The sequence below is a fragment of the Mus caroli genome, unplaced genomic scaffold (genome assembly GCF_978045245.1).
Source record: "Mus caroli unplaced genomic scaffold, Mus_caroli_1 scaffold_10, whole genome shotgun sequence".
NCBI lineage: Eukaryota > Metazoa > Chordata > Mammalia > Rodentia > Muridae > Mus > Mus caroli.
The window spans coordinates 33,648,014-33,675,642 of record NW_028227265.1 but is presented as its reverse complement, the minus strand read 5'-3'; the positions used below and the strand labels follow the sequence as shown (position 1 = coordinate 33,675,642).

At 47.3% G+C, this 27,629-nt stretch overlaps 1 protein-coding gene across 1 annotated transcript; it reads right to left on the bottom strand.

Annotated features, from left to right (window-relative positions):
- Positions 1-144: 144 nt before the first annotated feature.
- Slc38a7 (solute carrier family 38 member 7) lies at positions 145-18,016 on the bottom strand. The gene is made up of 12 exons (XM_021170526.1): positions 17,979-18,016; positions 17,294-17,399; positions 13,160-13,548; positions 11,259-11,457; positions 10,925-11,069; positions 10,020-10,118; positions 9,248-9,305; positions 8,905-9,019; positions 7,115-7,262; positions 6,463-6,662; positions 5,277-5,331; positions 145-1,884 (listed from the first exon to the last, which is right to left on the bottom strand). The coding sequence occupies exons 3-12, from the start codon at positions 13,427-13,429 to the stop codon at positions 1,782-1,784; spliced, it is 1,392 nt and encodes a 463-aa protein (XP_021026185.1). The 5' UTR covers positions 13,430-13,548; positions 17,294-17,399; positions 17,979-18,016; the 3' UTR covers positions 145-1,781.
- Positions 18,017-27,629: the final 9,613 nt, after the last annotated feature.

Genomic DNA, 27,629 nt, shown 5'->3' with positions numbered 1-27,629 from the left:
AAAAGGGCGTCCAGAGCCTCCTGAAGACTCTTGCTCTGGCGAGAGAGCCCACTGGTGCCATTCCTGGTTGTGGATAGTCAAAGAGTGTCACCTACACATTTATGGCCTAGACTCTGTCCAAAGCAGAAGATAAAGGAGACACAGTTTAGCAGTGTAAGTCCCTTTATTAACCATCCTCACGTCTCCAAGTGTGCTTGAGTAGCAAAGAACCAGCAAGAAACTGGATACAGAGGGCAAAGGGGACAGAGGAAGGGGGTCCTGAGGACAAGCTGAAGCCTGGTTCTAGCCAATTGTCCCAGCTAGCATGTCTCTAAGCTGTGCCCAGCTCTGTGATTGGTCACTGTGAAAGGCAGCACTTGGAGCCTTATGGGGGTTAGGGGAAAACAGTGTAGCAGGACCAGAAGTACCAGGGATGGATGGGAGAAGAACAATCCAGCAAGTCTGGACGCTAAGCCTTCTGCCTCAACAGGGCTGACCTGTGTTGGGGGCAGGGGCGTAGTCTGCTGGGAAGGGTCCCTCTCGCTCCTAGGATAAGTGTTTTTTAGACAGAATATATTTATAAAGACCAATTCTGTACTTGGGACTTACAAAAGTGAGCAGGGGTAGGTTCGAAGCTAAGGCAGTCAAAAGAGAGAAGTATCTAGGCTGACCTCACCTGGGGTGGGTATGACTCAGCGGGATTCCCTAGGCATGGAGGCCAGGCTTGACAGATGTGTGGAGCCAGGCAAGCTGGTGTCACAGGGTCTGGTGCCACACCCTCCCCCCACCAAATAACAAAACCCACAAATGAAGAAAGAGAAGAGATTGGGGTTGGGGGAGAGGGATGGGCATGTGGGAATGGGTAAAGATGGAAACAGGAAGGAAAACATCCAGGGTCCCCAGTCTAACTCCTTCTGGGTTCTGGGGCTGGGTTTAGCGGGAGAAGAGAGAGGACAGGCTTGGAGGAGTGAGGCTGAACTTCACCAGGACCTTGAGCATCCCTGCCTGGAAGGATGGTCTAAAAGATCCTACCCCAAACCTCTGAAAAGACGGGCTTATCTGGAATCTGAAAAAGACAACAGACCCTCTGCCCATGCAAAAAAAGCTAACGGAGGAGTGCTCAGAGCACCGTGGCATGGCAGCCCCTAGCTCCGAAGCCAGGCTGGCACCGTTTGTAAACATTAGACTTGGTGATGTCCGGGAACACAGCAGAAGCAAACCCAACATGGACCGCTCGGTTTGGACAAAGTCACAGTAGGGTGCCCAAAGACTTGCGAAGCTACCAGAGACTCATAGGGACCAAGAGAGGAATCTGGACATTTATATGATGTCAGCAGCTCCTTTGGAAGTTGCCAGGTCCCAGGAGAAGCTGTCACTGGCTTCTGAGAGACATGGGCAGGCACAAAACCCCGAGGGACTGAGCACAGTCCTGACACGCTCCTCGGAGGATGCCAGCCCTCTGCAGATGCATTTTTTTTGTTGTTCTTTTTCCAGAGGGAAGTCAGAATAGGCTTTCTCTTCTGAGACCCACTGACCCTCTTCATCCTCAAGTCCCAAAGGCTTGAAGTGGAGATCTGGGCAAAGGGGAAGAAGCTCCTGTGATATGGGACCTCCATCCATGAGAACGTGGGGTCAGGATGCAAGGCAGCTGGGCGGGAGCCGTCCACAGACCTGATTGTCTCATGACTGTCCGAGGGGAAAGGTGTCCACGTGTCATCTCACTGGCTGGAATGGGACATGGGACCTGGGCAGCTCCACAGCTCCGAGCAATGCTCGGTCACTTGTTTCTGGGGAGGCAGAGTTCAGGCCAAGAGATCCACAAAAATGGCATTGGCTGTGGTCTGGCCGAAGATGAAGGCTCCCAGTGTGACCAGAAGGACTCCGTAACTGACCAGTGCCCACCAGCTGTAGGGCAGAGGACAAGAGAATGCTTCAGTCATTTTTTTTTCCCTATTTCTTCAGGCTCATATCTGTAGCAGCCAAGATAATCAGTCACCTTACTTCCGTAGGCAAGCGCGCCAGGCTTCCCAAGGACTTTCCTGTACAAAGGCCTGTGACCCTACTTCACTGTTAAGGGGACCAAGACCTAGAGGGGCTAATGCTGAAGACGGACCACCACAGTGGAAGGCAAGTCTCCCTGTGGGAAGATGCTCAGGAAAACGCAGGTGACAGGGAATGAGATGCTTCACTTAAAAGAACAGAAAACGGGCAGGGAGGGAGAGGGAGAGGGAGAGGGAAGGAGGGAGGGAGGGAGAGGGAGAGGGGGAGAGAGAGGGAGGGAGGGAGAGAGAGAGAGAGAGAGAGAGAGAGAGAGAGGTGGGGGGGACAGGGGCAGTGGGAGGGGGAAAGAGAAGGAGGGAGAGGGGAAGGGAGAGGGAGGAGGAGAGAGAGAGAATTTAAAATAATAAATATAAAAAACAAATAGAAGGCAGACAGCTGCAACAATGTGTTAAAAAAAAAAAAAAGAAAAAAAAAAAACCTTCCAGGAACTTATCACTGGCATTGAGATGAAGGGTAATTTTTCTTTTTCTTTTTTTTCTTTCTTTCTTTTTTTTTTTTTTTTTTGAGACAGGGTTTCTCTGTATAGCCTTGGCTGTCCTGGAACTCACTTTGTAGACCAGGCTGGCCTCAAACTCAGAAATCTGCCTGCCTCTGCCTCCCAAGTGCTGGGATTAAAGGCGTGCACCACCACGCCCAGCTAATTTTTCTTTTCTTTTTTTTTTTAAAGATTTATTTATTTATTTGTTTATTTATTTATTTATTTATTTATTTATGGTTTTTCGAGACAGGGTTTCTCTGTGTAGCCCTGGCTGTCCTGGAACTCACTCTGTAGACCAGGCTGGCCTCGAACTCAGAAATCCGCCTGCCTCTGCCTCCCAAGTGCTGGGATTAAAGGCGTGCACCACCACGCCCAGCTAATTTTTATTTTCTTTCTTTTTTTTTCCAGAGCTGAGGACCGAACCCAGGGCCTTGCGCTTGCTAGGCAAGCGCTCTACCACTGAGCTAAATCCCCAACCCCTAATTTTTATTTTCTTAAGATACTGTTTCTTGCCTGGCAGTGGTGAGTGGTGGCACACACCTTTAATCCCAGCACTTGGGAGGCAGAGGCAGGCGGATTTCTGAGTTCGAGGCCAGCCTGGTCTACAAAGTGAGTGCCAGGACAACGAGGGCTATACAGAGAAACCCTGTCTCAAAAAAAACCAAAAATATGTTTCTCTCCCCTCTTCCTCCATCTCTCTCCCCTTTCTGTCATGGTAGGGATTGAACCCAGGGTCTTGTATGTTGTAGGCAAGCACTACTAGCCCATTGAACTACATTCCCAGCCCTGGAATAATTTTTCTTAAAATATGAACCCACCCCCTTTCCCCCCAACTATTATTCAGGGAAACATACATATATGGAAGCAATGTGATGACTTATATGTGGTAAATGTTTAAGCCAAGGTCTCCCTCTGAAGTCCAGGCTGGCTTTAAACTCCCGGCAACCTTCCTACCTCAAACAACAAAATCACAAACAAACCCCTATGTCTGTCTACACTGCATAAATCTGTGTAGTCAAGATACATAAAACCACAAAAAAAAAAAAAAAAAAATAGAAAAAAAGCCGGGCGTGGTGGCGCACGCCTTTAATCCCAGCACTCGGGAGGCAGAGGCAGGCGGATTTCTGAGTTCGAGGCCAGCCTGGTCTACAAAGTGAGGTCCAGGACAGCCAGGGCTATACAGAGAAACCCTGTCTCGAAAAACCAAAAAAAAAAAAAAAAAAAAAAAAACCACAAAAACAGTTTAGATTACAGCCCACAGGGAAAACAGAGATGTCTTAGGAGAAGGTAAGCGGAGAGTGCGCTGTAAGAGAAGAAACTCACCCTAACTTTTTGGTTGAGAAAAGGTTTCACTATATAGCCTAGGCTAGCTTGAACTCATGTAGCCCAGGCTGGCCTCGTACTCTACAAGTATTCTCGTCTCAGACTTCCAAGTACCGAGATTAGGGATATGTCCAATTAGGGGCGTGGGACTCCCACATTTTCTTCTAAAGCCTTTCACTACTACATGAATTATATAAGTAATTCAGGTTACCCATTGCATAAATGTACATTAAACCCCCATCATTTGGGGAAGCAATACTAGGGTATTGAACCCAGGTCTTCACATATGAAAAGCACAGGGTTTGCTATTAAGTTATACTTCCAAGTATCAAAACCTTCCTATTTGTGTGTGTGTGTGTGCCTATGTGAGTGTTACATGCACTGTATAGGTGCATGTGTGGAGGTCAGAAGAATACAGAAGATCTCTTGAAGCTGGAGTTACAGAAGTTTGCAGGATGCCTGGTTTGTTACATGGGTGCTGGGATCTGAACCCTGGTCTTTAGGATTGATTGAACAGCAAGCATTTGTAAGCATTGAGCCATCCCTCCAGTTCCTTCCTTCCCTCCCTCCCTCCCTCCCTCCCTCCCTCCCTCCCTCCCTCCCTCCCTCTCTCTCTTTTTTAAAGATTTATTTATTTATTATATTTATATAAGTACACTGTAGCTGTCTTCAGACACACCAGAAGAGGGCATCAGATTTCATTACAGGTGGTTGTGAGCCACCATATGGTTGCTGGGATTTGAACTCAGGACCTTCGGAAGAGCAGTCAGTGCCCTTACCGGCTGAGCCATCTCACCAGCCCCCTCCCTCTCTTTTTGAGATCGTGTGTGTGTGTGTGTGTGTGTGTGTGTGTGTGTGTGTGTATGTATGTATGTATGTATGTATGTATGTATGTATGTATGTGTCTTGCTGTGTAGCTCTGGCTGGCTTGGTTCTCACTATGTAACGAGATGGCTCACTGCCATTGTCAATTTGATTGGATTTGGAATTGCCAAGGGTGGGTCTGTAAGATCATTTCCAGAGAGGTTTAATAGAGGAAGGTAGCCCCACCTTAAATAGGGCCCAAACAATTCCATGGGCTGAAGTCCCAGACTGACTAAGAAGAAATGATGGAGAAGGTAGGCTGAGAGTCCCTGTCACTACTTTGCTTCCTACCCAAGGACACATGTCCAAACTCCTCACACACTCCTGCCGCTGGGACCAGTTGTGCCCTCAAACCATGAGTTGAAGACTCTTCTCCTTTTAAGCTGTTTCTTACAAAAAATCACTGGCACAGCATCAGGGACTCCAAACCCCTAGCAACCTCACCTTAGCCCCTAGTGTGGAGGCAACAACAACGTGTGCCAGTTCCCAGGAATCCCCGAAATATCAAACGTTCATTAAGGCCCCTCTTCACCTTCCTGAAAGGCTGCTGGGCTCTCTGGCCCTGCTTTACCTGGCAGGTTTGACCTCCTCCATCTCTGATAGTTTGGCTTGAATGAGGCACAGCCCTAGAAAGAAAGAAAGAATCCTGAGTATGGAAGAGGTGGGGATTCCCTCCCACAGCCCAGCCTCCCCAGCCAAGAGGCAGTGGTGGTGATGGAGAAAGGACTGTTTACCGGTGAGTCTGAAATCCAGGTCCCCTGCCTCAAGCCACGCCCAGCTGGACACCTGCCCTCTGCTCTCCCATGATAGGCCAGCGGCTAACAAGCACCGCTTGGGCTATATTCAGGACTCAGAGCTAAGGGGCACACTGAATAGGGAATCAGGAATGGCTCATGCCATCTTGCCTACTCCAGAGCAGGCATGGCTCCCTTGCTCCATGTCCAGTGGGATGGGCTTTGAGGAGGCCTCAATACAGAAACAAACTGGGTCCAGCAGAACTCATAGCCACGCAGACAGGGCAGGTTTCTGGGGATACATCAGCTTGGGTCTCTTGACTCCAACCTTAAGGTGCCACGACCAGGCTTCCTTCCCTCTGGACTGGAATAAGCTAGTCAGCTCTTGAGAGTCAACAGTGTACACTGTTGAATGAAGGGTTCAAATCGAGACCCTGGACCTGGGCCTATAGTTCAAATGGATTGTCCATAGTTGAGCTTCTTAGCCGCTGGCCTAAATTCTCTAGCTCAGTGGCTCTCAACCTACCTAATGCCGTGACCCTTTAAAATACAGTTCCTTGGGGGGTGGGTATGGGGGACTTTTGGTATAGCATTGGAAATGTAAATGAGCTAAATACCTAATAAAAAAATGGAAAAAAAAAAAAACCAGTTCCTTACATTGTGGTGACCGCCAATAAAAAATCATCTTCGTTGTTCCTTCATAACTGTAGTTTTGCTACTGTTATGAATCACAATGTAAATATCTGACCTGATGCAGGATATCTGATAGGTGGCCCCTATGAGACGGCCATTCAACTCCAGGGTTGAGGACCGCTGCTCTGACCTCACATCTCATCAGTAAAACAGAGATCACACCTTCTCTCTAGGAGTCAGCGCTGAGATGGCAGCACTGTAGCTGAGCCATGTCAGTGAGCAACAGAGACTACTGCTCATCTTACTGGCAGGTTTTGAGTCCCTGGCTGAGGCTAGGTAGATCCTGCTGTGTGGGGGTGGGGGTGGGGTGGTGGCACCCGGGGTGTGTACCTGGGAAGATGAAGATGAAGCAGGCTGCCAGGCCTCCGATGACCGAGATGACCTTGCCAATGTCAGGGATAAAGAGCGCCAGTAGCAAGGTTAGCAGGAACCACACCAGCGTCTGCAGGACCCGGCGCCGGCGCTCCCGGCCCACATCCTCCTCCACGGGCATCCCCTTGTAGCGCAGCCACAGGCCTTCCACCACAGCCCTGCTCACATGAGGAGGGGCTCAGGGTGCTTTGGGCAGTGCACGGGGAGGAGCTCCTCAATGGGCAGAGTGTGGTCCCTGGGCCTGGGTCCTCATCTGTGACCAGCACTGTCCTTGGTGGCTATGGGCTGCAGGTAAGTTTATGAAAGGCTTGGCCTCTTCAAGTGAATATGGATACCAACCACTACGCCCCTTATAAAAGGAATCGTTTGGAGTATTCAACGGGCTGGCTGGGTTCACATAAAAGCTCATTAAAAGATCTGGAGGAGACCCTCACAGAGCTTACAGAATGTTCTGGAACCAACAGATCTGGCATGAGTATGGGGGAAGGAGATCCTGGACACACTCTTTTCTGTGGGCTTCAATTTTCCTTGCTACAAAACAGGTTCCATACAAGGCCATGTATTGTGCTGGCTCTCAGGGGGCTCTGGACAGGGTGGGGAAGGGGCTCACCGCCCACAGAAGTGCAAGATGGGATAGGAGGTGAGCACACTCAGGATGATGAAGGCTCGGGCAACGGCCACAGCCACGTCCTCTGAGGGGTAGGACCGGAGCACGTCGGGGTCCACAGCAGCTCCAAAGGTCAGGAAGCCACAGATGCCTGTAGGCAAAGACCAGGGACTGGGTGAGGGCGGGCAATCACAGAAGGGTAAGCGGTGGACCGCAGCCTACTCCTGCTAGAAGCAACGTCATTCAGAAAGAATGCTGTAGCAGCCTGGGAGGTGAGGCCTGGGCCTCAGAAAGAAAGTCTGCCTTCGTAGATGTCCTTTGATGGTGGGCCCACCAGCCCCCACATTTCTCTGCACATGCCTTCTAACTTCTATACTAACCATTCCATCTGCTCAAACAGCTCTGTTGCTGCCTCGGGTCTCAGTTCAGTTGTCCCCTCCTCAGAGAATGTGGACTTGCCCATGCACAGTCAGCTCCACCCCAGACACCTGCTTACCACCCTGTTCTAGTCCCCCATTCACCTCTCTCTAAATTGCCCATCACCCCGGTCAGAACATGGGACCCCTGACAGAAGGGACTCAGCCTCTTGTGCTTCTTGCTGGTGCTTCAGACGCTGACACAGCACTCTCCCGGGTAGCTCCTGTCCTCGTCCCATACCACAGGAGGGTGGGAACTCCCGGTCCATCTCTGACCTCTTGCCCAAATCCACGCAGCAGCCAGAGGTTTCTTTGCCTGGTCATTTCCCATCCAAGAAATGCATCCTCTTGGGCTGGGGAGATGGCTCAGTGGTTAAAAGCACTGACGGCTCTTCCAGAGGTCCTGAGTTCAATTCCCAGCAACCACATGGTGGCTCACAACTATCTGTAATGGCATCTGATGCCCTTTTCTGGTATGTCTGAAAACAGCCAGGGTGTACTTATATACATGAAATCAATAAATCATTAAAAAAAAAAAAAAAGGAGCTGGGTGTGGTGGCGCATGCCTTTAATCCCAGCACTCGGGAGGCAGAGGCAGGCGGATTTCTGAGTTCGAGGCCAGCCTGGTCTACAAAAGTGAGTTCCAGGACAGCCAGGGCTATACAGAGAAACCCTGTCTCGAAAAACGAAAAACAAAACAAACAAACAAACAAACAAACAAAAAAAAAGGAAGAAAAAGAAATGCATCCTCCCAGACTCCTGGCAGCACCCACCGTCTTCCCCTTGGCTGCCCAGCCTCATAGGCACCAGCTTCTTACACCCCAAATACAGACCTCCTCCCACATCGGCTCAGAAGCCCTGCACTTACAGTCTCTCCTTGGAATGCTCCTCCCCACCCAGCCCTTTACAGTCTGTTTTTTCCCCCATGGGCCTCCTCAGGTACCCCATACTCAGAGAGAAGCCTTCTGGGAATGCAACCCCTATTCAGTCCCAGTCCTTACTTCCTGGTTTCAGTGTCATGATGACACCTGCCCCCACCTAGAATTCAATTTTTTCATTATTACTTATACATAATTATTTCTCCAAGGCTGTCATCCCACCAGGGCTGGGGCCAGTTCCATGCGTCCGTGCAGCAACCCCACAATGGGAACACCTTCCGATAATCACTCCGCATCGGTTTAGGACCAATGAGCAGATGGAACACGCTCACCCTGATGATGGGCGGCCGCCTTGGGCAGCTCAACTCGAGTCAATGCCTATAGAAGTGTTCACTGAGTTAAGAGTGCAGAGCTTCCCTAGGAAAGCTGGTCTAGAAACCTTGGAGACTCAAGAGGGCGTGGGAGCATCCAAGCCTGGCCCCTGGAGGGGAACACTCACCTGTGCCCATGTAGACAGCCAGAGCTATGACCATGGCAGCCGTCACCACTCCGCCCCAGGTCTTTATTTCAGGCTGCCGCATGCTGTTGAAGACGGGTACACTACTCACATGACACTGTCCAAGGGAAGGGTATGGTCACAGTGGGGAAGTGGCCTCATCCCCAGGTCTCAAAGAGAGGAAGCTTGGGGGCAAAGGTCCCAGGGATAAGGGGCAAGCCAGGGGTCCTTGGTTCATCCATTTCCCCAGGGATCTAATCATCCTGTCTATAATCTGGGTCCCTTCCCAGTCCTGGGGGTTTGTGGGTCTGAGCTAATGGGACAGCAGGGACCCTGGTGGTGGCACCTGAAATCCAAAGCAGATGGTGGGCATGGCGTTGAACACAGCCATCCAGGACGCTGGTCTGTGGGCAAACACAGTGTGAACCTGTGAATCCTACAGAGCCATCAACCGTCCCCATTGCCCCCACTCTTCACTCATTCACCAACCCTCAACAACCAGCATTCTACACACTGATCACACATGGGCAGAGGACGTGTCTATCTTAACACTCAGGAGACAGGCTCTGAGAGGTCATCCTAGGACCAGAGGCCAGACTTCCTGGCTCCTGAACTGGGACATTGCTTTTCTCAGATGTTTCTTTAAAAATAATAGACAGACAGACAGACAGACAGACTATAAAGCTAGGCATGGTGGTGTGTATCTGCACTTGGGAGGTAGAGGCAGGTGGATCAGGAGCTCAAGGCCAGGCTACATAGTGAGTTTAAGCCTAGTTTGGGCTACATAGTACCCAGTCTGAGTAATTGAGAAAACATGCATATTTTCCCTCATAGTCTCCCCATGGTGGGTCTTTGCATGGCACAGTGGCATCTGCTAGATGTTGGTGGTAGAGACTCCTCCTGGCCCAGACTGTTATTCTTTCATTCAGGTAAAAACAAACAAACATACAAACAAACAATCTACCCCAAAACCAGAACAGACCCTTTCATCTCCTCCCTATGACTGGTGAGTTAGTATAAATGTGCTAATGAGCCTAGGAAAGGGCATGTGTGTGATACTGAGATGTCAGACCTTTAGCAGCTTCTATCCCATGTATTTCCCAGGGACTCTCACCTACCTAGTCAAGATGTCCCCCGGGCGCATCTCTTTATCTGGCCAGATGTATTTGATGATTATAATGGCGGTGACGTACCAGGTGCCCACGACGCTCAGGAAGCTGCCAAGAAGTAGACACTGAGTCCTAGTTCCCAGTGCCAGCCCTGCCTTGTCCAGTTCCATCTCCAAAAGTGCCACCCTTGTTCTAGGCACCAAGTCCCATCACATAATGATTCCGGAGAGATAAGTGTCAGAGAGAGCTACCACGGGAAGGAGGGAGCTTGCCAGCATCTCAGCCAGGGGCACATGCACTGACTCGAGAGACCACATCCACGGACGGGGCTCCAAAGCACAGCTAGCTCAGCCTGAGCAGCCAGATGTGGCAAGGGCTCATAGCTGGCCATCCCATGGGCCTGGGCTCTGAGAACTGAGACACTCTAGGGCCAAGGGGGAAAGTGCGGATACTAGGATACTAACATTAAGGAAACTCTGCAGATGGTCAAGTGTGAAACATCCCGACGTCCAGAGATTTTCAGGTATGGAGCTATGAAGCTCCAGGGAAGACCCCCTCCCCCTGCCCCCCACCAAGCCCACAATATCAAGATCACAGGCTCCCAGCTTCCAGGGAAACCAATGCCCAGGCCAGCATCTGCTGTGACACTGCCAGCCATCCCCAATGCCTTCTCTGACAAGGACATTTAGGTCACAACCTTTCAACCGTACAAAGGGCCGCTATCTTCCCTGATAGACACAGAAAAGGAAAGTCCTGGGCCGAGGTTCCTGCCAGCTCTGGTTTGCCCTGGCTTGCCTATTCTTGCTCCCCAAGCAAGATGCTATGGAGGAGACGGGTTCCCCACCAGAAATGGCTCTCCGGTTGCCTTTGATCAGAGTCTCTGTCTGGCCCAGGCTGGGTTGGGACCTCCGAACCTGGCATATTTCTGGAAGCCAATCTCCTTGGGGATGGACAGGGGCAGGATGAAGAGGAAGGCGGTAAGACTGATGGTGAACTTGCGGTCTGTGTACCAGGGGCTGCCGCTGGCCCCATCCGGCTCCTTCGACATCACAGCTATAACTGCATGGGGGAGGAGGGAATGTCAAGCCACGCCATTCAGGGTGTGGTCCTCCCACGTCAACGGGTCCTAAGATGCAGGGCTTGCAGAGAGGGCGTATCTAGCTTGTATCAGTCTTCCTCTCTACCCCAGGACCCTCGGGCCAAGGGGAAAAAGAGGAGGTGGGCACTGGGGTTCGGGGAGTGGCTCACTCTTGTCCTGCTGGTCCCCAATAATGATGAGGAAGGCGATGCAGGTTCCGAAGGTATAGACCGCAATGGCTACCTCACACAGCACACCTGTCAGCTTGCCACACACAGCCCACACCACCTCTTGGTAGGTCCTCTCATTGCTGGCTTGAGAGCAGTAGGCCAGAATGACCAGCCCACTGATGATAAAAACCAGCATGCCCTGCGGGAAGAACAAGGGAGAGGGTGTGGGAAAGGCGTGGTAAACTCCTTGCTGGCATTTCTTACACCAATGTCCAAAGCAGGTTCAAAATCGGGTCTTATCTCCCAGGACAATTTCAACAGATTACGAGGTGTTGCCAAGTTGAAATTTTCTTTAAAAATGAATTTCAGGTGCTAGAGAAATGGCTCAATGGTTAAGAGCACTGGTTGCTCTTTCAGAGGACCTGGAATCAATATCCAGCATCTACACCGGGGCTCAACAAACGTCTCTAACTCCAGCTGCTAGGGGATCTGACACCTTATTCTGGCTTCCACTGGTACTGCATGCATGCGGTATACCATTACACTTGCAGGCAAAACACTCACACATAAAATAATATTTTTTAAGATGTATTTATTTTATGTATAGGAGTACACTGTCTTCAGACACACCAGAAGAGGGCATCAGATCCCATTACAGCTGGTTGTGAGCCACCGTGTGGTTGCTAGGGATTGAACTCAGGACCTCTGGAAGAGACGTCAGTGATCTTAACTGCTGAGCCATCTCTCCAGCCCCATAAAATAAATAAAAAAAAACCAAACAACAAAAACAAAGTATAAAAAATGAGTTTCATTAAAAATTTTAAACAAACAAACAAGGGGTTGGAGAGATGGCTCAGCAGTTAAGAGCACTGACCTCTTCTAGAGGTCCTGAGTTCAAATCCCAGCAACCACATGGTGGCTCACAACCATCAGTAATGGGACACTCTCCTGGTGTGTGTCTGAAGACAGATACAGTGTACTCATATAAATAAAAATAAATAAATCTTTAAAAAAAATCTCTAAAAAGCAAATTAGGGGGGACCTCAAACAGCTTCAAACTTAAGTTTCAAAAACAATTTATAATTTTCTTTGCTTTCTTTTTGTTTTTTTTGTTTTTTGTTTTTTCGAGACAGGGTTTCTCTGTATAGCTCTGGCTGTCCTGAAACTCACTCTGTAGACCAGGCTGGCCTTGAACTCAGAAATCTGCGCCTGCCTCTGCCCCCAAGTGCTGGGATTAAAGGCGTGCACCCCCACGCCCGGCTTCTTTCTTTTTTCTGTTTTCTTATTTTGTTTTGTTGTTGTCTACTGAGATAAAATCTCACTTTGTAGCCCAAGCTGGAAAATAATATGCTGGCCTTGAACTCATGAGGGTTCTGCCTCAACCTCTTGAGTTCTGAGATTCCCCCCCCCCCCCCGCCCCCCGAATTTTATTATTTTTCCATTGTATTTTGAAGCCAATACAAACATTCTTTTTACTTCATTAATAAACATTTCAATAATTCTAAAACACGATTATTTAGACATAACCACAAAAATCAGCATAACACCTAAAAACTTAAATATGCAGGGACTGGGGCAGGGACTCAGTTGGTAGAGTGCTTGCCTAGCGTGCATGAAGTCCTAGGTCTGACCCTCAGTACTGCGTAAAACCAAGCGAGCGTGGTGGCACTTATCTGTAAATCCAGCACCTGGGATGTAGAAGCAGGCAGATCTAAAGTTAAAGGTCATCCTTGGCTAGGAAGTTCTGGGATAGACTGATAAAGTCATTTATAGGGGAGGGAAGAATGACGGCCTATGTCCCTTATGGCTCACCTCTGATTCAAAGCTTCCCCTGCAAATCAAAGAGGCCCGGAGTACTGCCTGCCTACCTCCGATGCCAGCGCACGCACGCACGCACTCACCATCTGCAGGGCGATGCCAGCTGCCACGCCCCCAGCAGTGCTGAAGGCTGCTGGGAAGTTGAGCAGACCCGCACCGAGGCAGGCATTGACGACGATGAAGACGGCTCCAAGCGTCGAAGTGGTGCCGCTGTCTGGATCTCCAGGAGACGCCTCCCCCTCACTCTTAGGTACCACGTCCACACAGGGACTTTGGAGCAAACGGGCCCGCTCCCCAGCATCAGTGCTGGAAGCCCACTCGCTGTAGTCACTGTTGATGCTGACCTGGGCCATGGCCCAAGACTACTTTTCTTCCAAAAGCTGTGGGCTCTGTCTCACGACCACATTCCTGGGGTTAGCTGGGAGGATGCCCGCTCCTTCAGGGCTTCTAATCTCGGGGAACTCTTGTCAACCTAGGCAAGACAAAGGCAGATATGTTTATCCTGAAACAGTGACTTGGGGGCACAAAAAGGCGAAGCAACTTTCCCAAGACCACAAATTGAGGATACAAGTACCAGGCCCTCCTCAAGTGCACAGCAGGAGGGCCACTTGCTAAGATGCCGGGCTATCACAGCACTGAGGTCACAGTGTGGGCAGCAGACATAGACACACGTCAGCTGCACATCCAACTGGTTTCATTATAGGCCAGAGAGATGAATAAGACCCAAACATAAAAGAATTTGAGATGCTGGGGATATGACTCAGCATTAGGGCACTTGTCTACCGATGCCCAGCACTGCAAGGAGAATAAAAGACACAGAAGAAAGGGGTACTAAAATCCTAGCACTTGGAGAGACCCCAGGGGACAGGTGTGTCACAGGCAAGTCTTAGACCGTCTGATCTTCTGGCAGTCTTGTGATCAGAAGGTTCAGCGAATTCAAAGCATGGAGCCAGCATGGTCTATGAGCAAGCCCCAGCACGGTCTGGACCTAGATCACCAGGCTTCCCAGGCTGTCTGGACAACACACAGTTGCTGCTACCAAGACCTCTGGATGTTTCAATGCACTTTAGACCAGCATGCTTCCCTGCAACCCAGACGTCAAACTGCGGGCCTTCTTTCAAAGCCTTTCAAAATTCAGATTAATGCCACCAGGCAGTGGTGGTGCATGCCTTTAACCCCAGCACTTAGGAGGCAGATTTCTGAGTTTGAGACCAGCCTGGTCTACAGAGTGAGTCCCCAGGATAGCCAGGGCTACACAGAAAAACCCTGTCTCAAAAATCCAAAAAGAAAAAAAATTCAGATCAACTCTCTTTTTTCCCTTGTGGCAATTCCTGTCACAGTAGTCCTCAGGAAAACTTGTTTTAATTTCTAATTTTTTTTTTTTTTTAAAGACAGGGTCTCTCTATGCAGTCCTGGTTGTCCATGAACTCACAGTGACCCTTCTGCCTTTGCCTGAATTCTGAGATTAAAGGACTGTGTCACCAAGCCCAGCAGGAAAATAATTTTTTAAATTACATTGATTTATTTTATGTCTGCGTGTGGGATCAGTTCTCTTCTTTCATTAAGTGGGTCTAGGGGATTGCCTTAGGTCATACAGCTTAACAGCACACACTTTTACACTGGGCCAGGAAATTAATTCTTTTTCTGTCTTTAGACACACCAGAAGAGGGCGTCAAATCTCACTGTGGATGGTTGTGAGTTACCACGTGGTTGTGGGATTTGAATTCAGGACCTCAAGAAAAAGAAAAAGAAAAAAAAAAACAAAAACAAAAACCAAAAAAAAAAAAAAAAAAAGAAACATGAACTCAGGACCTCTGGAAGAGCAGTCAGTGCTCTTAACCGCTGAGCCATCTCACCAGCCCCAGGAAATGAATTCTTAATTGTGTTTGTAATATTCCTAGCCCCAAGTCCCAGCTTGTCCCCATTTCCTCGGCCACTCACTGAGTCCTTTTTGGAGGCATTACGGGGCTTGGCCCTACTCAGTACCATTTCCTCCCATCATTTGTTTGGGTGCTAGCCCTGCGCTGGTTCTAGGCTTGCTTTTGCCAAGCGTTTGTTACTATGAGCCACAATTGAGTAGACAGGACTTCTGCTATAACCAAAGGTACAGATGCCCAGGCCCTGTGCACGCCAGGCCCTGTTGGCCATGCAGAAGTCACCAGTGGCTGGGATTCAAAACAAGGCTGGCTGAGATGGCTTAGCAGGTCAAGGTGCCTGTCACCAAGCCTGATGACCAGGTTTGACTCCTGGCACCCACATGGTGGAAGGAGAGAAACAATTCCCACAGGTTTCCTCTGACCCCCACACAGATTCACACACAGACATACACTGACTGAATGACAGACATACACACTGAATGAATGTATAAGGGAACAGAAACCAAATAACATTTCTAGAACTTTCATCTGTTTGCCTCTGCCTCCTTCCCGGGCCGGCTGGACTTAGAGAGAGAGCTTCTCATTCGACTGTTTTCACTCTCGGGGTACACACAATCTAACTTCAGGCTTTCCTTTTGCCTTGAAAACCAGGAGGCTCACTCTTCTGAAAACCAAACCTCGGTGTTCTCACTGCAGTGCAGAGTCTGAACCTCCAAGGGGAATAACGTTTCTTAAACAGACACACCTAAGCCCACACTAAGAGCAGCCCTAAGGAGGCTCATGCCTGCAATCTCAGTACTTGGAAGGCTGAGGCAGGAGGACTGGTGTGATTTCAAGGTCGGCTTGGACCACATAGCTAGTCCTGGGCTATATAGTATAATTCTGTCTCAAGAAACAAACCAAACATGCACACACAGACACACACCTGAGTTGGGAGGGGCTATGCTCTCGTCTTAGACTCAGCCAAAAGCTAGCCTGTCCACTTCCTACCTGCGTGACCTTGGGTAAGTCACTTTAGCCCCCCTAAGCCTTTTCATGGTGTACGTTCTCTCGTGAAGAGTATGCTGGTATTAGTAAGCATTACCTGGGTGGGCCTGGTACAGCCTGTGCTTTCCATAGATGAGGCTTGGGAGACAGTCCCTAACAACCTCTACTTTGGGGCTGGTAAGATGGCTGAATGGGTAAAAGTGCTTGCAATCAAGATTGATGACGTGAGTTCGATCCCTGGGACCCATTCCGTGGACAGAAAGAATGGTCGGGTTGGTCTTTGACCTCCATATAGGAACTATGGGATGTTCATTCATTCACATTCTCATTTTCTGTAGTTAAAAAAAAAAAAATCGCTGTGCGGTGGTGGCGCACACCTTTAATCCCAGCACTTGGGAGGCAGAGGCAAGCGGATTTCTGAGTTCAAGGCCAGCCTGGTCTACAGAGTGAGTTCCAGGATAGCCAGGGCGACACACAGAGAAACCCTGTCTTGAAAAACCAAAATAAAAAAATTAAAATAAATCCCGGGCTGGAGAGACAGCTCAGCGTTTAAGAGCACTGACTGTTCTTCCAGAGGTCCTGAGTTCAATTCCCAGCAAACACATGGTGGCTTACAACCATCTGTAATGGGATCCGATGTCCTCTTCTGCTGTGTCTGAAGAGAGCGAAAGTGTATTCATATACATAAAATAAATCTTTTTTTTGGTTTGTTTTAAAATCCCATTTCCTCCCCACAAAGGCTGTGATTCAGCCACAACCACTGTCCAACCCTCTTGATAAGGTCAGCCCACCGCAAAGAAGGAGGTCTAGAATAGTACCCAGGCCCTTGAGGATGCTTCCCAGATGTGCCTTCTAATGATGGACAAAGCTGGGAACATCAACCCAGGAAGGAAGAGAGAAGTGCAGGTGCTCTGGGAGACATCTGCCATCCAGCAATTAAGGGACACAGTCCCAGTGCTGGGGCCCTCTGCTGGGGCCAGAATCAGAAACACCAGTCTGGCCACAGACTTTGTCCTCTTATGACACAATCTCCCTTCCCAGCCAGCAACTCAGCAAAATCTCAGTGGTGAGTAGTGAAGGCAGTCTGGTGACTCCCCTGGTCCAGGCATAGCTCCAGAGAGGTCTAAGGCCATCCATTCCATATTGCTCACATCGCAGAAAAACATACTTCAAGGTCCCATGACCCTAAGTCTCTCTAGGAAGCAGGTTTCCTCTTGGCACCCCTACCCAGTCCTCCGCCATTTGCCTCTCCTGCAACCACACAAAAGCTCAGGACGAGTAACCCCATCCCTTGGACCACTCTCACTGCTCTAAGAGCTTTTACCTCTACCCCAATTATTTAGCCCAACTTACCTGCTAATCTAGAAGAGGGCTGTTTCCTCTGCCTAAAGGTATGGGGTCAGAGCCCCCTCACCTCCCTTTCTGGCCTCAAGTTCTTCTCAAGGCTTTATCTAAAAATCTGCAGTCAGAAGAGAGAAGAGTTTAACCTTTTGCGGCTGGCTACCAGGGCAGGGGGTGGGAGATTACACTAAGTAGTTCTGAATAACCTATAGCAAGGAGTGGAGTGCCAGTTCAAATAGGGAAAAGGTACACGAAGGAAAGAGATTACATTAAAGTCACGGTGAGCAGTTGGCGGGGCCAGAGCTATAAGCACGATGCACATTATTTATTAGGTCGGAGATGGAACAGATCTCACATGCTTCCCAGACCAGCCAGGGACCAGCACTGAAACACGAGGTTTGGATTGCATTAGGAGGTGGGACAGCGAGCACCTGACCAGGGTGGGGTTGGGATGAGCCCCAAGCCTGGCGTAAAATCGGTGGGTTGCGTTTTTAACTCCAAAGCTAACTCGATCCTGGCCTAGGACTGAGTGGAGAGCCGTCAGGCTAAGGCGTGGCTGGACCGGTGCAGCAGAAAGCAACAGGCAAACACGGCTGTGGAGCCCTACAGGGATCTGGTCTCAGCAGTGATGGGGAACTCTGAAGACCCAAGAACCCTACAATCCCACCTTGCACCTCCCGTACCTCCTTTCACATACCTTGTAGGCGTTGTTCCGGAGCCGCGACTCAAGTAACACGTGAGCCTGAATCACATGACCGTCCAGCTAGCACAGGCCGCAGGAAACTCTGGGAGTTGTAGTTTTTAAGCCAGGGTCACCATCGGACCACACCAGCTTCTCAACCCAACAACAGTTCTGAGCCAGCGTAGCTCTCTGCCAACCCGTTTATCCAGTTATTTTTAGACTTCGTCCCTTGGCCAAATTAAACACTGTTCCTTCCTCCTGGAAAGAGCGTTAAGAGGTTTGGCATCTTTGTCCTCAGGAGCCACGGGCCAAAGCTATTTGGCCTCATTATGTTTGTTCCTGCATTCATTGCCACAGCAAGTGACCCCAGAGTTTCTTTGACTGAGGAGTGTGAGGGACCATTGAACAAGAGAGAGAGAGAGAAAGAGCCAGTTTGAGCATTCATTAATCCCTGGCTACAACCTCAAGGCTAGATTTCGGAAATGTTTGAGGCAGTCCAGGCTCTTGACTTATTGAATGAAGGTGTAAATGCCTAGAGCTTTGGCTTCTGGGCTTGGCTGTATGCCGTTTATAAAGGAAGTCCTTTCCTGCCTCTTTATTTGTGGTTCTAGAGCTTGAATCTGGGCCCCAGGAAAGAGTGATATCTTTCAATTATATTCACAGTCTAGTTTAATTCTTTCTTTCTTTCTTAAAGATTTATTTATTTATTTATTTATTTATTTATTTATTTATTTATTATGTATACAGCGTTCTGCCTGCATGTATCCTGCAGGGCAGAAGAGGGCACCAGATCTCATTACAGATGGTTGTGAGCCACCATGTGGTTGCTGGGAATTGAACTCAGGACCTCCGGAACAGCAGACAGTTCTCTTAACCTCTGAGCCATCTCTCCAGCCCCAGTTTTTCCTTTTCCATTTACTTACGTGTGTCTGTGCATTCACAGTATGCACGGGGAGTCCACAGGCAACTCTCAGGAGTTGCTTCCCTCCTTTCATCCTGTGGCTTCTGGGGATTGAGTTCAGGTCTTCAGGGTTGGTAGCACGTGCCTTAACCCGTTGAGCTTCTCAATGGGTCTACCTCTCATTTGAAAAATACAGAGAATGCTAAGTTGGGTATGGGACACATGCCTGTAAACCCAGCATTCAACAGGCTGAGGCAGGAGAGCAGTGAGTTTGAAGCTAGCCTGGGTTCCACAATAAAATCCTGTCTCAGGAAGCAATGCTACCTACCCACCCCGCCGGCCCAAGATGAAAAAGGAGGCGATGTTACTGAGATTAGCAGAGCCAAGTGCAGACATAAGAAATAATATAGAGATCTGTGTGTCAGTTTGCCTCAACACACGAGTTCACAGAATATTGACATTGACACAATCTGTTAATAATATTCATCATCATTATTAAATTTACTTATTTTAATGTGTGTGTGTGTGTCTTTCTGTCTGTGTGCAGCACATGCCTTGATGATGCATCAGATCCCTTGAAGCTGGAGTTACCGACAGCTGTCAGTTGCTGTGTTGTTCCTGGAAATTGAACTCAGCTCCTGTGGAAGACCAACTAGTACTCTAAACCCTTGAGCCATCTTCTCAGCCCTTGCTGATATTCTTTTTTTTTTTTTTTTTAAGATTTATTTATTTTATATACATGAGTACACTGTCTTCAGACACACCAGAAGAAGACATCAGATCCCATCACAGATGGTTGTGAGTCATCATGTGGTTGCTGGAAATTGAACTCAGGACCTCTAGAAGCGCAGTTAGTGCTTTTAACCGCTGAGCCATCTCTCCAGCCCTCTGCTGATATTCTTTAAATCTTTCATCTTATTTGGTTGTATTCGTTCTATAAAATTTTATCTCACATGAGCGATACTGAACCTGAGTTCAGTTCCCAGAGTTCACAGCACCTACAGCTCTAGCTCCAGGGGATCTAACACCCTCTTCTAGGCTCAGAGGTCTCACACACACACACACACACACACACACACACACACACACATGCTTATCACAGGAGTAAGGCTCACATAAAAGAGATCAAGCATTTCCAGCACCATAGGGTTCTGTCTTTTCTTAAAATAATAAAATAAAACCTTATTATATAAAACAAAACCTAACACATATGAATTGGACAAAACAAACAGAAGGAAAAGAATCCAAGAAAAGGCACAAGAATCAGAGTCCTAATTGTTCACACACTCAGGAATCCTATGAAAACATTTAACTAGAAAGCCATAATATGTATGTATGCAAAAGACCTGGTGCAGGCCCGGTGTGTGCACCAGTCTCTGTGAATTCATACAAGCTTTGATCATATTGATGTAAAGGGCCTTGTTTTCTTGGTGTCCTGCAACCTGTTACACCCTTTCCATCACTTCCTTAGGGTTCCCTAAGAGTAAAGGGGAGGGATTTGATGGAGACATCCCACATAGGGCTGAGTATTCCAAGGTCTCCCCCTCTTTGCATAATATCTGCTGTTGGCTCTCAGTATTTGTTCCCATCTGCTGTAGGATGAAGCTTTTCTGATAATGGCTGAGCAAGGCACTGATATATGACCATAGAGAATGTCATTAAGAGACTTTTTTTTTTTTTTTGGTGAGACAGGGTTTCTCTGTGTAGCCTTGGCTGTCCTGGAACTCACTCTGTAGACCAGGCTGGCCTCGAACTCAGAAATCCGCCTGCCTCTGTCTCCCAAGTGCTGGGATTAAAGGCATGTGCCACCACTGCCCGGCATTTAAGAGACATTTTATTGCTACTTTTTTTTTTTTAGAGCAGTAGTATTTGGTTTTACTATAGGTCCCTGGGATATTTAGTCTCGGGTTCTTGGTCACCCAAGCAGTGTCAGGTATGGGTTCCATCTCATATTTGACTGAATGGGCCCTCAGTCAAATGAGATATTGGTTGGCTAATGCCACAAGCTTCAGTCCACCACTGCCCTAGCATATCTTGCATGTCGTACACCATTGTAGATCAAAAGATTCAGGGTTGTGTCAGTGTTTACATTTCTTTCTTCCTTTCTTTCTTTCTTTCTTTCTTTCTTTTGGTTTTTCTTTTTTTTTTTTAAAAAGATAAACATTTATTTTTTATTAGATATTTTCTTTATTTACATTTCAAATGCTATTCCGAAAATTCCCTATACCTTCCCTCTGCCCTGTTCCCCTACCCACTCACTCCCACTTCTTGGCCCTGGCGTTCCCCTGTACTGGGGGGCGGCATATAAAGTTTGCTGACTAGGCCATCTTTTGCTACATATGTAGATTAGATTTATTTATTATTATATCTAAGTACACTGTAGCTGTCTTCAGATGCACCAGAAGAGGGTGTCAGATCTCATTATGGATGGTGGTGAGCCACCATGTGGTTGCTGGGATTTGAACTCAGGACCTTCGGAAGAGCAGTCGGTTCTCTTAACCACTGAGCCATCTCTCCAGCCCTACCTTCTCAATTTTTTTTTTTTTAAATTTTTGAGGCAGGGTTTCTCTGTGTAGCCCTGGCTGTCCTGGAACTCACTTTGTAGACCAGGCTGGCCTCGAACTCAGAAATCTGCCTGCCTCTGCCTCCTGAGTGCTGGGATTAAAGGCATGCGCCACTACGCCCGGCTTCCTTCTCATTTCTGATTTTATTAATTTGGATATTGTCTCTCTGCCCTCTGGTTAGTCTGACTAAAGGTTTATCTATCTTGTTGGTCTTCTCAAAGAACCAGTTCTGGTTTTGTTGATTCTTTGTATAGTTCTTTTTGTTTCCACTTGGTTGATTTCAGCCCTGAGTTTGATTATTTCCTACTTCTCTTGGGTGTATTTGCTTCTTTTTGTTCTAGAGCTTTCAGGTGTGCTGTCAAGCTGCTAGTGTAAGCTTTCTTCAGTTTCTTTTTGGAGGCACTCAGAGCTATTAGTTTTCCTCTTACCACTGATTTCATTGTGTTCCATAAGTTTTGGTATGATGTGTCCTCATTTTCATTAAATTCTTAAAAACCTTTAGTTTCAAAAAAACCAAGAGCCACCGACAGAAAAAAACAAAAAACAAAAAACCTTTAGTTTCTTTCTTTGTTTCTTCCTTGACCAAGTTATCATTGAGTAGAGCATTGTTCAGCTTCCATGTGTATTTGTATTTTTTGTTGTTTTTGTTGGTATTTAAGTCTTAAGCCTTAGTCTGTAGTGATCTGATAGGGTGCCTGAGATTATTTTAATCTTCTTGTATCTGTTGAGGCCTGTTTTGTGACCGAGTATATGGTCAGTTTTGGAGAAGGTACCATGAGGTGCTGAGAAGAAGGTATATTCTTTTGCTTTAGGATGAAATGTTCTATAAATATCTGTTAGATCCATTTGGTTCATAACTTGTTAGTTTCACTGTGTCTCTGTTTAGTTTCTGTTTCCATGATCTGTCCATTGTTGAGAGTGGGGAGTTGAAGTCCCCCACTATTATTGTGTGGAGTGGGATGTGTGCTTTGAGCTTTAGTAAAGTTTCTTTTATGAATGTGGGTGCCCTTGCATTTGGAGCACAGATGTTCAGAATTGAGAATTCATCTTGGTAGATTTTTACTTTGACCAGTATGAAGTGTCCTTCCTTATCTTTTTTGATAACTTTTGGTTGAAAGGTGATTTTATTCGATATTGGAATGGCTACTCCAGCTTGTTTCTTGGGACCATTTGCTTAGAAAATTGTTTTCCAACCTTTTATTATGAGGTAGTGTCTGCCTTTGTCACTGAGGTACATTTCCTGTATGCAACAAAATGCTTGGTCCAGTTTATGTATCCAGTTAGTCTATGTCTTTTTTGAGGAATTGAGTCCATTGATGTTAAGAGATATTAAGGAAAAGTGATCCTTACTTCTTGTTATTTTTGTTGTTAGAGGTATAATCATGTCTGTGTGGTTATCTTCTTTTGGGTTTGTTGAAAGATTACTTTCTTGATTTTTCTATGGTGTAGTTTCCCTCCTTGTGCTGGTGTTTTCCATCTACTATCCTTTGTAGGGCTGAATTTATGGAAAGATATTGTGTAAATTTGGTTTTGTCATGGAATATCTTGGATTCTCTGTCTATGGTATATGAAAGTTTTGTTGGGTATAGTAGCCTGGGCTGGCATTTGTGTTCTCTGAGGGTCTGTATGACATCTGTCTAGGATCTTCTAGTTTTCATTGTCTCTGGTGAGAAGTCTGGTGTAATTCTGATAGGTCTGCTTTCATATGTTACCTGACCTTTTTCTCTTACTGCTTTTAATATTCTTTCTTTGTTTAGTGCATTTGGTGTTTTGATTATTATGTGATGGGAGGAATTTCTTTTCTGGTCCAGTCTATTTGGAGTTCTGTAGGCTTCTTGTATGTTCACAGGCATCTCTTTCTTTAGGTTAGGAAAGTTTTTCTATAATTTTGTTAAAGATATTTACTGGCCCTTTAAGTTGGGAATCTTTGCTCTCTTCTATACCTATTATCCTTAGGTTTGGTCTTCTCATTGTGTCCTGGATTTCCTGGATGTCTTGGGCTAGGGGCTTTTTGCTTTTTGCATTTTCTTTGACTGTGTGTCCATGTTTTCTATGGAATCTTCTGCACCTGAGATTTTCTCTTCTATCTCTTGTATTCTGTTGGGGATGCTTGCATCTATGATTCCTGATCTCTTTCCAAGGTTTTCTAACTCCAGGGTTGTCTCCTCTTGTGATTTCTTTATTGTTTCTATTTTCAATTTTAGATCTTGTATGATTTTGTTCATTTCCTTTGCCTCTTTGATTGTGTTTTCCTATAATTCTTTAAGGAATTTTTGTGTTTCCTCTTTAAGGGCTTTTAGCTGTTTACCTGTGTTCTACTGTATTTCTTTAAGGGAGTTATTTATGACCTTCTTAAATTCCTCTATCATTGTCATGAGAAGTGATCTTAGATCTGAATCTTGCTTTTCTGTATACAGGACTTGCTATGGTGGGCGAATTGGGTTCTGATGATACCAAGTAACCTTGGTTTCTGTTGCTTATGGTTTTGGTTCTGTTTTTTTGATTTTTCGAGACAGGGTTTCTCTGTATCTGTATAGCCCTGGCTGTGCTGGAACTCATTCTGTAGACCAGGCTGGCCTTGAATTTAGAAATCTGCCTGCCTCTACCTCCCAAGTGCTGGGATTAAATTCGAGTGCCACCACTGCCTGGGTGTTGCTTATGTCCTAATGCTTGCCTCCCGACATCTGATTATCTCTAGTTCTACCTGCCCTTGATATATCTGACTGGGGTCTGTCCTTCCTGTGATCCTGGTTGTGGCTGTCTCTGTAATGCTGTGATTCTGGGATCCTGTGATTCTGAGATCCTGGGTGGGTCAGAGCTCCTGGGACAGAAGCTGCCTTTGGGACCCTGAGATCCTGGTGTGACCCTAAACATATTCTTTGTCCGAAGTATTCATTTGTTCTATCATGTCTCCAATGCCTGAGATTCTCTCATTCATCTCTTGTATTCCATTGGTGACACTTGCCTCTGAGGTTCCTGTTCAAGTTCCTAACTTTTTCATTCCCGAATGTTCCTCAGTTTGGCTTTTTTTTTTTTTTTTTTTTTTTTTTTTCCATTTCCTTCCCGAGAAGAACCTTTGCACTGCCTTGCTCTATCGCACCAATTCCGACTCATGCCCATCTCCGTAGACCATCTACTTCAGCCTCTCCACACACTCTGCCCCAGTTAGTTTCCAGGGGACTAAGAAGATCCTGATTTCTTCCCCATTTTCCTCTCTCCTGTGGTCCCCCTCAGCTCTCAGCCCATTCCAAACGCTAAGTGTCAGCTCCCAATACCCAGAAACGCTTTCATCTGGAACCCTCAGAAGAGTGCTTGCTGCTCTAGGAGCTGGTAAATCCGGGAGTGGGTGCCATTACAGAAGCGTCTGCTGTGGGCTTCTGTCTGCTTCATTTCGGGTCCTATTAGGGAGCACAGGGGAGAGCAAGCTGACTTCCATCCCTTCCGATGATGCCCTGATGTCATAGCAGGATTCTCCACTTCCTGCAGGATCCCATCCTCACAATGCAACCCCAATGCAAGGAAAGTTCTTGCCCACACCTATGTCATGGCTATTTGCCTATGTTTTTCTCTGGAAGTTTTAGTGTCAAAGGTTTTAAATTAATGTCTTTGGTTTGTTATGAATTGAGGGTGTGTATGTGTGTGAGAGAGATGGGGGTCTCACTATGGAGCCCTGGCTGGCCTACGACTTCCTACGCAGACCATACTGGCCTTGAACTCACAGATAGTCTCTGCCTCTTGTGTGCTGGGATTGAGGCTGTGCGACCATGTCAAGCTTATGAATTGATTTTTGTGCAGTGAACAGATGTACATGTTTTCATTCTCCTTTTCCTATTTGGTTTATATGTATGTGTTGTATGTAGGTTAACTGGGTCTGTGCCTGGTGCCCTTGGGGGTCAGAAGAGTGCCTTGGATCCCCTGGAACTGGAGTTACACATGGTTGTGAGCTGCCACGTGGGTATTGGGAACCAAACCTGGGTTCTCAGTAAGAACAACCAAGTGCTCTGAACCCTTGTGCCATCTCTGCAGTCCCCAAGTTCATTCCTCTACAGATGGAGATCTAGTTTTGGTCAGCACACGTACTGAATGTCTTTTCTCTGTGTATGTATGTGTGTATGTATGTATGTATGTACGGTGCTTGCACACATGCCAGCACACATACACAGAGGATGGAAAATAAGTTACAGGAGTCAGTGCTCTGCTTCTATCATGTGGGTCCTGGGGATTGAATTCAAGCTATCAAGCTTGGTGGCAGGCACCTTTACCTTCTGAGCCATCTTGCCGGGCCCAGTGTATGTTTTTGATATCTTTATTTTTTTATTTTTTTTTAAAGATTTATTGATTTAAAAGATTTATTATATGTAAGTACACTGTAGCTGTCTTCAGACACTCCAGAAGAGGGCGCCAGATCTCGTTACGGATGGTTGTGAGCCACCATGTGGTTGCTGGGATTTGAACTCTGGACCTTCGGAAGAGCAGTCGGGTGCTCTTACCCACTGAGCCATCTCATCAGCCCCCGATATCTTTATTTTAAAAATCTAGGTGGTGGTGGCGGCTCACAGTTTTAGGATCTCTGGGTTCAAGGCCAGCCTGATCTATAGATTGAGTTCCGGGATAGCCAGGGCTACACAGAGAAACCCTGTCTCAAACTGGCCTCCCTAAAGCCCCCAAAACATCACCCCCTCAGCCCAGAACACTAGATGTCTATAGCTGTGTGGATTTATCAGAGTCCTCTGTTTTGTTCCATTAGCCTGCCTTTGTGTTAATATGGCGCTGTCTTTGTTACTATGGCTTTGTAGCATAGTTTGAGATAGGGTTCTGTGATACAGCTGGTAGGTTTTTCTTCCCCCCTAATTTAGGATTTCTTGGGCTATGCGTCAGCTTTAGCATTCCCCTATGAACTTTGTTACCTTGTTTCTGTTTTGTTTTGTGATGCCCCACCCTTTACACCCTTTACCGTCCCTCAGGACTAAGCAGTAGCAGGTGAACAGAAAACAGAACCATCTTGCAAGCAGGAAAACCTGAGTTCAGATCCCCAGAACTGACGTGAAAAGCTGGGCGTAGCAGAGTGCTCCTGTAATGGTAATCCTCCAAGATGGGAGCATCCTGGTAAACTTGTGGGCCAGGGCAGCTTAGATGGTTAAATTCCAGGCCAGAGACACACCGTGTTTCAAAGGTGTGGAAGGCCTTTCAGGACTGACATTCAAGATTGTCCTCAGACCTTCACAAGGGTGCGATATAACACACACACACACCCCTACCTGGAGGTCACCAAGCAGTGTCCTGGCAATCTCAGAGCAATAACAACGTAACCAGATGGGAGTGGGTGGACAAAGGTAACATCCTCAGGTCTTGGAATAAAGTCCTGAATCATCTCTCACCTCTCCCAAATTAGGATTTTACTAAAAGGTATGGCTCCAGCCTAGCATATTGATGTCACAGTGCCAGCCTCTCCCTTACTTGGCTGGTAACCCATGATTGTCCTAGATCTGGTTCCTGTCACCTTTTATTTAACTATGAATTCAACTCCGTTAGACAGCTGGAGTCCCCTCTACCCCTCTATCCTTCCATAGGATCCTTTAGGAGATGACTCTAGTCTCCTGACGTCTGAGGAATTACACGTATGGCCCAGAACCACCTTAAAGGCAGGATGAAGAGCAAGATGCACTTCCGGTAGTGACTAGAAAGTTGATACAATTTGGTTGACAGTCAGCTGGATGTGACTTCAGACTTCTGGAATATATATATTCACTCTTACCCCTTCCTCCCAGTAAGTAGAAAAGCAGACAGTGGCTGGGTCTATAGTAATTTTATTGTAACAGAGAAACCAGGCGGCAGTACGTCTACATGATTAGAGCAGATGGTGGTTATCTTTCCCAAGGGCGGAGTCTGAGCCGGACTGGCAGCACACAAACCCCAGAGTATCTCCTTCTGATACTACCCTGCACGTCTGACTCATGTGAAGAGACGGGCTGTGCAGCCAGGATGGATGGAGAGGTCCAGCTGGGCAGAGGCCCCATCCCAGTAGGAGCCAATCAATCAATGACTGAAGAGGACTCTGAAATCAAGGGCAGGGTCCCTCTCTCCACGGCTCTTTGATGAGAGAGGAGGCTATGCATGAGCAGAAAAACTATGCTCTCCATTCTTATGTAACTCCCGATAGGCTGAGGCTGACATTCGCAGTAGAACTGGATGAGACTCTAG